The sequence below is a fragment of the Rhinolophus hipposideros genome, assembly GCF_964194185.1.
Source record: "Rhinolophus hipposideros genome assembly, chromosome: 4".
NCBI classification, from domain to species: domain Eukaryota; kingdom Metazoa; phylum Chordata; class Mammalia; order Chiroptera; family Rhinolophidae; genus Rhinolophus; species Rhinolophus hipposideros.
This window is the reverse complement of record NC_138050.1, coordinates 107,201,875-107,214,673: the sequence shown is the minus strand read 5'-3', so window position 1 is coordinate 107,214,673 and position 12,799 is coordinate 107,201,875. Positions and strand designations below refer to the sequence as shown.

Below are 12,799 nucleotides of genomic sequence, written 5' to 3'. Positions count from 1 at the left end.
TCATGTGTGTAGTGACACCCCATCTCCGGGAGGACCGGCACCCCTCACGTTCCGTCCTGGGTGGGGTATTGGTGCCTGCAGCCCAGGGCACGTCTGCCGGGCACAGTGCAGGGTGGAGGCTGCACATCTCTAGTCCAGCCCCCAGGGACTAGGGGACAAACGACAGGTCCCTTTACCTCATTGGCCTCTGCCAACCCATATGGGAGGGGAGGGACAGCGCTAGGCAGCCCCCACGCCTGTGCGCCACACACCGATGTCATTCAATGCTGGTGACCTGAAGTGTTCTCCCAAGAGGAGGAAGGAGACTTGTGTTTGGAGCAAAATCCAATGTTATGCGTTAACATAGACCTGCAGGTTTTGGCTGTTGGGAAGGAGGTCCCCGCTGGTGGGTGCTTTTTGGACAGCGCTGGGCAGGGCTGGGCTCAACCAGCGGGAGGGAGCACGGAGGTGACAGCGTCCGGCCTTCCGCAGTCTCTTCTGATGCGATAGCCTCATAAACCTGAAGTGAAACCACAGGTGGAGCTCAGAGTCGCTTGGCCGCAGCCTGAGCTGCTGCGGACACGGGCGGTCAGAGTGCTGCTCACACAAGACAGGGTTGTCCCTGGGGTTCGGCGCGAAGTGCAGCTCTGATCAGTGACACGAATGAGTGTGAACGCATCTCGTGTTTGACTGTCCATGGCGAAGTGTGGACGATGTGCTGTGTGTAACAGTCTGCACCGGACACAGATTAAACAGTGTCTTTGTTTCTCTCTTTGCAGAGGAAGACGGCGGGGACCTGGTCCAGCCGGGCATCAGCTTCTCAGGGCCGGAGGAGGAGGATCTAGGTAGGGAGCTCAGCGCGCACGTCGGCCGGCACCACGCGCTCGGGCGTCACCACACACGCTCGGGCGTCACCACACACGTCGGCCGGCACAACGCGCTCGGGCGTCACCACACACGCTCGGGCGTCACCACACACGCTCGGGCGTCACCACACGCTCGGGCGTCACCACGCGCTCGGGCGTCACCACACGCTCGGGCGTCACCACATACGTCGGCCGGCACCACGTGCTCAGGCGTCACCACACACGTCGGCCGGCACCACACGCTCGGGCGTCACCACACACGTCGGCCGGCACCACGCGCTCGGGCGTCACCACACACGCTCGGGCGTCACCACACGCTCGGGCGTCACCACACACGCTCGGGCGTCACCACACACGCTCGGGCGTCACCACACACGCTCGGGCGTCACCACACACGTCGGCCGGCACCACGCGCTCGGGCGTCACCACACACGCTCGGGCGTCACCACACGCTCGGGCGTCACCACACACGCTCGGGCGTCACCACACACGCTCGGGCGTCACCACACACGCTCGGGCGTCACCACACACGTCGGCCGGCACCACGCGCTCGGGCGTCACCACACACGCTCGGGCGTCACCACACGCTCGGGCGTCACCACGCGCTCGGGCGTCACCACACGCTCAGGCGTCACCACACACGCTCGGGCGTCACCACACACACGCGCTCGGGCGTCACCACACACGCTCAGGCGTCACCACACACGCTCGGGCGTCACCACACACGTCGGCCGGCACCACACGCTCGGGCGTCACCACACACGTCGGCCGGCACCACGCGCTCGGGCGTCACCACACACGCTCGGGCGTCACCACACACGCTCGGGCGTCACCACACACGCTCAGGCGTCACCACACACGCTCGGGCGTCACCACACACGTCGGCCGGCACCACGCGCTCGGGTGTCACCACACACGTCGGCCGGCACCACGCGCTCGGGCGTCACCACACACGTCGGCCGGCACCACGCGCTCGGGCGTCACCACACACGCTCGGGCGTCACCACACGCTCGGGCGTCACCACGCGCTCGGGCGTCACCACACGCTCAGGCGTCACCACACACGCTCGGGCGTCACCACACACACGCGCTCGGGCGTCACCACACACGCTCAGGCGTCACCACACACGCTCGGGCGTCACCACACACGTCGGCCGGCACCACACGCTCGGGAGTCACCACACACGCTCGGGCGTCACCACACACGCTCGGGTGTCACCACACACGTCGGCCGGCACCACACGCTCGGGCGTCACCACACACGCTCGGGCGTCACCACACACGCTCGGGTGTCACCACACACGTCGGCCGGCCCCACACGCTCAGGCGTCACCACACACGCTCGGGCGTCACCACACACGCTCGGGCGTCACCACACACGTCGGCCGGCCCCACACGCTCAGGCGTCACCACACACGCTCGGGCGTCACCACACACGTCGGCCGGCACCACACGCTCGGGAGTCACCACACACGCTCGGGCGTCACCACACACGCTCGGGTGTCACCACACACGTCGGCCGGCACCACACGCTCGGGCGTCACCACACACGCTCGGGCGTCACCACACACGCTCGGGTGTCACCACACACGTCGGCCGGCCCCACACGCTCAGGCGTCACCACACACGCTCGGGCGTCACCACACACGCTCGGGCGTCACCACACACGTCGGCCGGCCCCACACGCTCAGGCGTCACCACACACGCTCGGGCGTCACCACACACGCTCGGGCGTCACCACACACGTCGGCCGGCACCACACGCTCGGGCAGACACTGTCTGCACCTCTACAACCAGCGAACCTCTCCATTAAAGTATCTTAAGCATGTTTGAGTGTACAGGGTCCTGGTGAGACCAGTTAAAATGTGTATTTTTAAAATAGCATGTACATGATGTTATGGCGACTCAGGGGGCACAGTTGCTCGGTCATCCTGGATTGATGATTCCAGCGGTTGTCACCACAACGACGCCTGTCCACAGGTGGAACGGTGCCTCTGCTTTTCCCTTCGTGACTAAATGTGCTCTGAGGACGTCTAGGAAGTGGAAGCTCCATTATTTGCAATGTTTCGGGAAACTGGACGACTAGCCCTTTCCCCAGTCTAGTGAGAGCACGTAGGAATTTTAGTCCACAGCTGGCACTGATGGTAAAGCTGGTGCCTGCCACACATGGCCATCGTTATTTGACAGTTACGTAAAAGAGGCACGTCTTCTGTTAGAGATGGAAAGTGTTGAATAAACCTAACGTCCAAGAGGAAGTGAGAGGACACACACGGCCTGTGGGCCTGGCTTCTGTGCCGGGTCCTGATGGAGTCCCTCATTTGCCTAAAGGAGTCCCAGTCCCTTCTCAGGCCACCGCTGGCCACAACTGGCGTAACACTTAGGGTTGTGTGATGTCCCTATGTCAATTTATATTTCAATTTGAATTTTTCCTCATTTACTTCAGATTTTTAGCCAATAAGTCTGTTGTCCACTTGATTGGCTTAAAGAATAAAACTGGAAATCAAAGGAGTCCACTTACATAAAGCTGCAATTTTTTTAAAAGAAAATTAGAAACAAAGTTTGCCTTTCAGTTTAAAATGATGCAATCAGGTACAGCTGTAAAAGGATGGCAGTATATTACCACTATGGTCGAGTTAGAAATTTGCTTTTAACTCGCCATCCTAAGCAAGCCTTTCTTTACATGGAAATGGGCAAATGGTGTGGTTTTGACTTCTTACTAGAAAGGTGTACCAGCTGCCTCACTGGAATGAGTGCGTACAAGTCCTGGGTTCACTCTGTAAAGTTCTGTCTTGGTCCCCACTGGAGAGCAGGTCTGAAGGCCTCCACAGGAGGACCGTTTCACTGGGACAAAAGTAGCCTGTCTGCATTTTGTGCTGCGGTGGAAAATATCACAACTGCGCCTGCAATGCCGGTTCTCTGACAGTCCATGAGGACCGTGGTCTCTGAGCCGTGTCTGTGGCCACGGAGATGTGAGCCTGACACACCCGTCCTGAAGGGTCTTGGGACAGCGCGCACAGGGGTATCACCGCCCGCTCACCCGCCTGCTGTCCTTTCTGGGGAAGTCACGACAGGAAGAGCCTAGGGCACCGCAGCAGGGGCACAAAGCTGAGGTCATGGGGTCCCCACTATGGAGCCTCAGACCACAGTCACACGAGACGAGCTGAGCCTGGGTGGAGGGGGTCAGAGCGTGGCTTGTGCGGCACCCTGCAGGCTGGATTATTCAGAGGGAAAGTGCTTTTGTTTTGTGGTAAAATATTCGTGACACGAAACTTCCTCTTCTGACCGCCTTTGAGTGCACAACTCGGTGGCTTCAAGCACATTTCCTTTGTTGTGCAACCATCACCACTGTCTATCCATGGACCTCTTCACCTTCCCAAACTAAAACTCTGCCCGTTTAACAACATGTCCCTGCCTCTGGCGACCACTGTTTTGCTCTCTGCTTCTATGAATTTGACTATTTGAGGTTCTTTGCATGAGTGGGATCATGCGGTATCTGTCCTTCTGTAACTAGCTTATTTCTCAGCATACTGTCCTCGGGGTCCATCCATGTTCTAGCATGTGGCAGGATTTCCTTTTTTTTAAAGGCTGCATAATATTCCGTAGCCTAGATAGACACATTCTGTTCATCCAGTCGTCGGTTGATGGACGACTTGTTTGCACCTCTTGGCTATTATGCATAATGCTGCTGTGAACATGGGCACACAAGTATCATGTTTCCCCGAAAATAAGACCTAACCATAAAATAAGCCCTAGCATGATTTTTCAGGATGACATCCCCTGAACATAAACCCTAATGCGTCCTTTGGAGCAAAATTTAATCTAAGACCCGGTTTTATTTTTGGGGAAACAGTATCTCTTTGAGACCCTGCTTTAATTCTTTCGGTTCTACACCTAGGAGTGGAATTGCTGGATCATGTGGTAATTGAATTTTTAACTTTTTTTGAAGAAACACGCTAGTGTCCCAATACAGAAAGTATTTAATGAGCTGTTGCTACAGTCTGGTCATGAGTTGAGGTTGGTGATTATAAGAATGAGAAGGAACAGTCAGATTGTTGAGACTTTGGAAAGAAAGAAATGCGAGTGTTTGGGGATGCTTGGCTTGAAGGAGATCTCAGAGATGTTGCCTAGTTTCCTGCATTAGCCCCCGGTGGTGCAGGACAGTGGAGTGGGCAGCGGCTATTGGTGCAGCCCCGACTCAGCGGGAGCCCATCAGGAAGGGTACACCGTGGTTCCAGGGGTCTGTTAGCCCACTCATGGAAATAGTCGGTGCTAACCCCAGTCGCTTTAGTTGGTGTCACCAGGCAGCATGTCACCAGGGAGCATTCTAATGTCACTCTTCTGAAGCAGGTGTGGGTTTGCCATCTTTAGAAGTCCCTAGGTGACTGTAAGGTGCTCACAGGCCAGAGAATCAGTGTATGAAAGGGTCATTAACAGAGAGGTTAAAAAGAAAAAGAAAGGGAAGAAGGGTGGGGGAGTCTGAGTTACAGTCCCATTGTTATCAGAACGAATCAAGAGCAAAGACCATAATTTTAGACATTTAGTTTTCCAATTTCCTCATCTCTAAATTGAGGGGGGTTAAACTAGATGGGTTTTTAGAGGCTCTTCAAGTCTCACATTTATATTTCTCCTGCACCAAATTAAAACTAAAAGCGCTATAGACTGGTGTTAATGCTATGAGAGTGGGACGAGTAATTAGCATTCCCAGAATCCTGCAGGACGTCTAAGCTTGGTATCAGTTAGGTCATAAAGCCGTGAAGTAACGTTGGCTTCCAGTCCTATTCAGAATACCAACTTTTCTTCAGCCGGCCTCAGTCTCTGTCAAAGCCCAAATGAAAGCTGACATCGATTGAAAAACCTAAACTTTTCTTTAGTGACAGACAAATTAATAAAGTCATCTTTTTGGAAATAAGCCTGTCACAGCCGTGTCCATGCAGTACCCATTTCATTTTAAGGGCACAATACTCTCTGAAGCTCAGATAATACAATGTATGAAGGTAATTTTATGATAAGTAAGTGGCTGTAGAATATAGAAAGATAAAAAAGATTTCTGTAAAATTAGCCTCAAGTCAGTGATAAAAGTGCATTAATGCAGTACCTTCAAAATGACCATAATGGAAGAAGAAAAGCCACTTTTTCAAGAAGAAAAGTTCTGCGGGAAGACTTTCAGACACACTACAATGAGGTTGCTCTCCCAGTAATTTTTTTGTGACATTGGCGCATTATAGAAGATGTTATTCTAAGAAAGGCTTTTCTTCATTCTCTTGGATGTCATATTTAAACCAGTTGTAAAGAGTTGGAGAGTTTATCAGCATTTGCGAGAACTGTTACACTGACCCCAATTTGCACTGGTAAGTCAATTTCAAATTGAAATTTTTTAAAAAGGCAAATTAAATTATCAATCAAGAATATTAGGATTCCGGATCAAAATGGCGGCGTGAGGTGAGCCTCTGTAAAGCTCCCCTGGAATTTACAACTAATCGGACAACAATAACTCCACAAAGGACTCCTTGCACAGCAGACAGGCAAGACGAAGAGGCCGACTACTGAATTCACCTCCAGGTGGGTGAATCGCGCGAGCGGGGGAGGAGGGAGAGGAGAAGTGCGGAGACGGAGCCGCGCGGGCACAGGACGCAGACCTAGCTCAGTGCTCGGAGCCCGCTGCTCCCGGATCTTCCGCAGCTGCGGGAGAGGGAAGGACTCGGACTGCTAGGGCTCCGCTTACGGCCCACAGGGCTGAGGGGGCAGCATATAGCACGGCTGAACCCAACGTTCACGGCAGACCTCGGAGAAAAGACTGAGGGAAGAAGGCTGAAAACTGTGGTTTAAGCCCTCACTGCCGAGCGGAGAACGGAAGCCTTAGGCACTGAGACTAGCCGCCCCCTCCCTACCCTCCCAGAGCTCGCCCCGCCCCCACCTGCCCGGTGCTAGAAGGGATAAAGTAGCAGTGTCAGATCACAAGGACAGGATCTTTGCTGTTCTGAGAACTGTGGACCGCAGAAACAGATTCGCAGCCCAACTAGTTCGGGCAAAGGGGAGGGAGCTGTGGAAGCAGGACCGGCTGTGGTGGTGGTCGCCGCCATTGCTCTGGGCCACCTCTCACACCTCACCCCACCCTGGCCCCACCTATCTGGGCGGATCCCTGCAGGAGTAAACAGAACTGCTGAAACATACGGGCTCTGAATCGGGTGCAGAAAGAGCTTTGAAACTTTAAAAGCTCTCCGCACCCCCACAGGGACGTGGCGCCCTATGACCCAGGTGAACTGTTAACAGAGGAGAGGCCCATCTCCCAGGGAATCCCCCCATTGTGTGAGAAGCTGGAAAAGTGCAGAGAAAATATAGCACTACTGTGTCAGAGAGACCTCTTCCTATCAACCTGTTGCAGAAGCCACTCCTGTAGATGTCTAGGAAGAGAAATAATAAATCATTAATTGCCATGAATAACCAAGGCAACAAGACAGCTCAGAAAGAAAGTGAAAAGTCTCCAGAAAAGGAACTTAAAGATACGGAAATATGTGACTTAAATGATAGAGAATTCAAGATTGCAGTTCTGAAAAACCTCAAAGAGATGCAAGAAAACACGGAAAGGCAATTTAATGAACTCAGAAACGCAATGAAAGAACAACACGAGCATTTTACAAGAGATTGAAATTTTAAAAAAGAACCAAATGGAATTTCTGGAGATTAAGAACTCAATAGAAGAAATTAAGAATGAAATAACCAGCTTAGGTAGTAGAGTTGACCAGATGGAGGAAAGAATCAGTGACATCGAAGATAGAAACCTGGAAATTACACAGATGGAAGAAGAAAGAGACTTGAGACTTAAAAGAAACGAAAGAACTCTACAAGAACTTTCTGACTCCATCAGAAAGAGCAATATAAGAATAATGGGCATACCAGAAGGAGAAGAAAGAGAGAAGGGAACAGAGAATATACTCAAAGAAATTCTCAATGAGAACTTCCCAGATTTGTGGACAGAACTGGATCCTCGAATCCAAGAAGCAAATAGAACACCTAATTACCTCAATCCCAACAGGCCTTCTCCAAGACACATTGTATTCAAGCTGTCTAAAATTAACACCAAAGAAAGAATCCTCAAGGCAGCCAGGGAAAAGAAGACGGTAACCTACAAAGGAAAGCCCATTAGATTATCATCCGATTTTTCAGCAGAAACTCTACAAGCCAGGATGGAGTGGAACCAAATATTCAAACTATTGAAAGAGAGAAATCATGAGCCAAGAATAATATATCCAGCAAAGATATCCTTTAGATATGAAGGAGGAATAAAGATCTTTCCAGACATACAGAAGCTGAGGGAATTTTCTAATACACGACCTGCACTACAAGAAATACTAAAGGAGGCTATTCGACCACCATCAACAGGGACAATTTGTGGCAACCGAAACATTAAAAGGGGGAGCGTAAAGGCCTGAACCGGAATATGGGAATGGAGAAAGTAAGCGTGCTGAAGAAAATGGAATACTCTAAATATCAAACTTTCTTTCACATAATCTTAAGGGTAACCACTCAAAAAAAATCCAGAACTGAAATATATACTGCAATAAAAGAAGAAACAGAGGGAAACATCATAGAACACCACCACACAGAAATAATAGACAACAACAAAAAGGCAAAGAAACAATGGAGTCACAGGCTTACCAGAAAACTAAAGATAGAATGACAGGAAATCCTCACGTATCAATAACCACCCTAAATGTAAATGGACTGAACTCACCAATAAAAAGGCACAGAGTAGCAGATTGGATCAAAAAACTAAACCCAACCATATGCTGTCTCCAAGAGACACATCTCAGCTACAAGGACAAGCATAGACTCAAAGTGAAAGGGTGGAAATTGGCACTCCAAGCAAATGGTACCCAGAGAAAATCAGGTGTAGCCATAATGATATCAGATGAAACAGACTTCAGGGTGAAAAAGATAACAAGAGACAAAGATGGACATTTCATAATGGTAAAGGGGACTATACAACAAGAAGACATAACAGTCATCAATATTTATGCCCCCAATCAGGGAGCACCGAAATATACCAAGCAACTACTAACAGAACTAAAGGGAGAAATTGACCAAAACACAATTATACTAGGGGACTTAAATACATCATTGACAGCTATGGATAGATCATCCAAACAGAAAATAAATAACAAAATCGCAGCCCTAAATGACACATTAGATGAAATGGACATCATTGACATATATAGAGCACTTCATCCTAAAACATCAGACTATACATTCTTTTCGAGTGTACATGGAACATTCTCAAGGATAGACCATATATTGGGACATAAAAGCAGCCTCAGCAAATTTAAGAAGATTGAAATCATACCAAGCATATTCTCTGATCACAAGGCTTTGAAATTGGATATCAACTGTGCAAAGAAAGCAAAAAGAAACACAAATACATGGAGATTAAACAACATACTTTTAAAGAATGACTGGGTCAAAGAAGAAATTAGAGGAGAGCTCAAAAGATACATAGAAACAAATGACAATGAAAATACATCCTACCAAAATTTTTGGGATGCGGCGAAAGCAGTTTTAAAAGGGAAATTTATATCATTACAGGCCTATATCAAGAAACAAGAAAAATCCCAAATAAATAACCTCATGTTACACCTCAAAGAACTAGAAAAAGAAGAACAAGTGAAACCCAAGGTCAGCAGAAGAAAGGAAATAACAAAAATCAGAGCAGAGCTAAATGAAATAGAGAACAAAAAGACAATAGAAAAAATTAATGTGACAAAGAGATGGTTCTTTGAAAAAATTAATAAAATCGACAAACCCCTGGCTAGACTCACTAAGATAAAAAGAGAGAAGACACTAATTAACAAAATCAGAAATGAGAAAGGGGAAGTTATCACGGACACCACAGAAATACAAAGGATCATTCAAGAATACTATGAAGGACTATATGCCACCAAATTCAATAACCTAGAAGAAATGGAAAAGTTCTTAGAAACATATAGCCTTCCAAGGCTGAACCATGAAGAACTGGAAAATCTAAACAGACCGATCACCAGTAAAGAAATTGAATCAGTCATTAAAAACCTTCCCAAAAGCAAAAGTCCGAGACCAGATGGCTTCACTAGTGAATTCTACCAAACCTTCAAACAGGATCTAATACCAATCCTGCTCAAACTCTTCCAAAAAATTGAAGAAGAGTCAGTACTCCCTAACTCATTTTATGAGGCAAACATTACCCTGATACCAAAACCTGGTAAGGACAACACAAAGAAAGAAAACTACAGACCTATATCTCTGATGAATACTGATGCAAAAATCCTAAACAAAATTTTAGCAAATCGAATACAACAATGCATTAAAAAGATTATTCATCACGACCAAGTGGGGTTCATCCCTGGGGCACAAGGATGGTTCAACATCCGCAAATCCATCAATGTGATACATCACATAAACAAAATAAAGGACAAAAATCATATGATTATATCAATTGATGCAGAAAAAGCATTTGACAAGATACAACATCCATTTATGATTAAAACACTTAATAAAATAGGTATAGAAGGAAAATACCTTAACATAATAAAGGCCATCTATGAGAAGCCCTCAGCCAAGCTCATAATTAATGGTGAAAAACTGAAGCCCTTTGCTCTACGTTCAGGAACACAACAGGGCTGTCCCCTATCACCTCTGCTTTTCAACATAGTGTTGGAAGTCCTTGCCAGAGCCATCAGGCAAGAGAAAGAAATAAAAGGTGTCCAAATTGGGAATGAAGAAGTTAAAATATCACTCTTTGCAGATGACATGATACTATATATAGAAAACCCTAAAGACTCCACCAAAAAGCTGTTAGAAACAATCAACGAATACAGTAAAGTTGCTGGCTACAAAATCAACGTACAAAAGTCCATTGCATTCCTATATACTAACAATGAAATCTCACAAAAAGAAATGCAAAAAACAATTCCCTTTGCAATTGCAGCAAAAAGAATAAAATACCTAGGAATAAATTTAACCAAGGATGTGAAGGATTTATATGCTGAAAACTATAAGACATTTTTGAAAGAAATTGAAGATGACACAAAGAAATGGAAAGACATTCCGTGCTCATGGCTTGGAAGAATCAACATAGTTAAAATGGCCATATTACCCAAAGCAATATACAGATTTAATGCAATCCCCATCAAAATCCCAATGGCATTTTTTAAAGAAATAGAACAAAAAATCATCAGATTTGTTTGGAACCACAAAAGACCCCGAATAACCAAAGCAATCTTAAGAAAAAAGAACAATGCTGGAGGTATCACACTGCCTGACTTTAGCTTGTACTACAGGGCTACAACAATCAAAACAGCATGGTATTGGCAGAAACAGACACATAGACCAATGGAATAGAACTGAGAACCCAGAAATAAAACCACATAAATATGGACAGATAATTTTTGACAAAGAAGCTAAAAACATACAATGGAGAAAAGACAGCCTCTTCAACAAATGGTGCTGGGAGATTTGGATAGCCACGTGCAAAAGAATGAAACTGGACTGTTATCTGTCACCATGTACCAAAATTAATTCAAAATGGATCAAAGACTTAAGCATAAGACCTGACACAATAAACTGCATAGAAGAAAACATAGGTACTAAACTTATGGACCTTGGGTTCAAAGAGCATTTTATGAATTTGACTCCAAAGGCAATGGAAGTAAAAGCTAAAATAAACAAATGGGACTATATGAAACTTAAAAGTTTCTGCACAGCAAAAGAAACCATCGACAAAATAAAGAGGCAACCGACTGAATGGGAGAAGATTTTTGCAAACAGTGCCCCCGATAAGGGTCTAATATCCAAAATATACAAGGAACTCATGAAACTCAAGAACAAAAAAACAAACAACCCAATTGAAAAATGGGCAGAGGACCTGAAGAGACATTTCTCTAAAGAGGACTTACAAATGGCAAATAGACATATGAAAAAATGCTCAACATCACTAATCATCAGAGAAATGCAAATAAAAACCACAACGAGATATCACCTCACCCCAGTCAGAATGGCTATCATCAACAAGACAAATAGTAACAAGTGTTGGAGAGGCTGTGGAGAAAAAGGAACCCTCACACACTGTTGGTGGGAATGCAGACTGGTGCAGCCGCTATGGAAGGCAGTGTGGCGGTTCCTCAAAAAATTACGAATAGAATTACCATATGACCCAGCAATCGCTCTCCTGGGTATCTACCCCAAAAATATAAAAGCATTTCTCTATAGAGACACGTGTACGCCAATGTTCATTGCAGCTTTGTTTACGGTGGCCAAGACATGGAAACAACCAAAATGTCCTTCAATAGATGAATGGGTAAAGAAGTTGTGGTATATATACACAATGGAATACTATTCAGCGTTAAGGAAAGATGATATAGGAACATTTGTGACAACATGGATGGATCTTGAGAATATAATGCTAAGCGAAATAAGTCAGACAGAAAAAGCAGAGAACCCTATGATTTCACTGATATGTGGTATATAAACCAAAAACAAGACAAACAAATGAGAAACAAGAACTCATAGACACAGACAATAGTTTAGTGGTTACCAGAGGGTAAGGGGGGTGGGGGGAGGGAGATGAGGGTAAGGGGGATCAAATATATGGTGATGGAAGGAGAACTGACTCTGGGTGGTGAACACACAATGGGATTTATTGATGATGTAATATGGAATTGTACACCTGAAATTATGTAATTTCATTAACAATTGTCACCCCAGTAAATAAGAAAAAAAAAAGAATATTAGGCAAACATGTGTGAGGTATATAAATGATAAATGTCTAACTATTACATCGTTTTGTACACCTAAAACTAAAAATATATATATATTAGGCACATAGGCATATATTATATGTGAAACAACAGTGAGGGAATGAATGCACTATGTCATAGTAAAAACACTTGAATGTTAAAATAATACCTACTGATAGGGGCTTCTAT

General features: G+C 46.6%; 1 protein-coding gene across 4 annotated transcripts in view; it reads left to right on the top strand.

Annotated features, from left to right (window-relative positions):
- DLGAP2 (DLG associated protein 2) overlaps positions 1-12,799 on the top strand; it is a 434,439-nt gene that overhangs the window by 329,019 nt on the left and 92,621 nt on the right. For all 4 annotated transcript variants that reach the window (XM_081045533.1, XM_081045531.1, XM_081045532.1 and 1 more), the window contains one exon: positions 759-824. In XM_081045533.1, the coding sequence (XP_080901659.1) occupies positions 759-824 (66 nt within the window). The remainder of the gene's footprint in view (positions 1-758; positions 825-12,799) is intronic.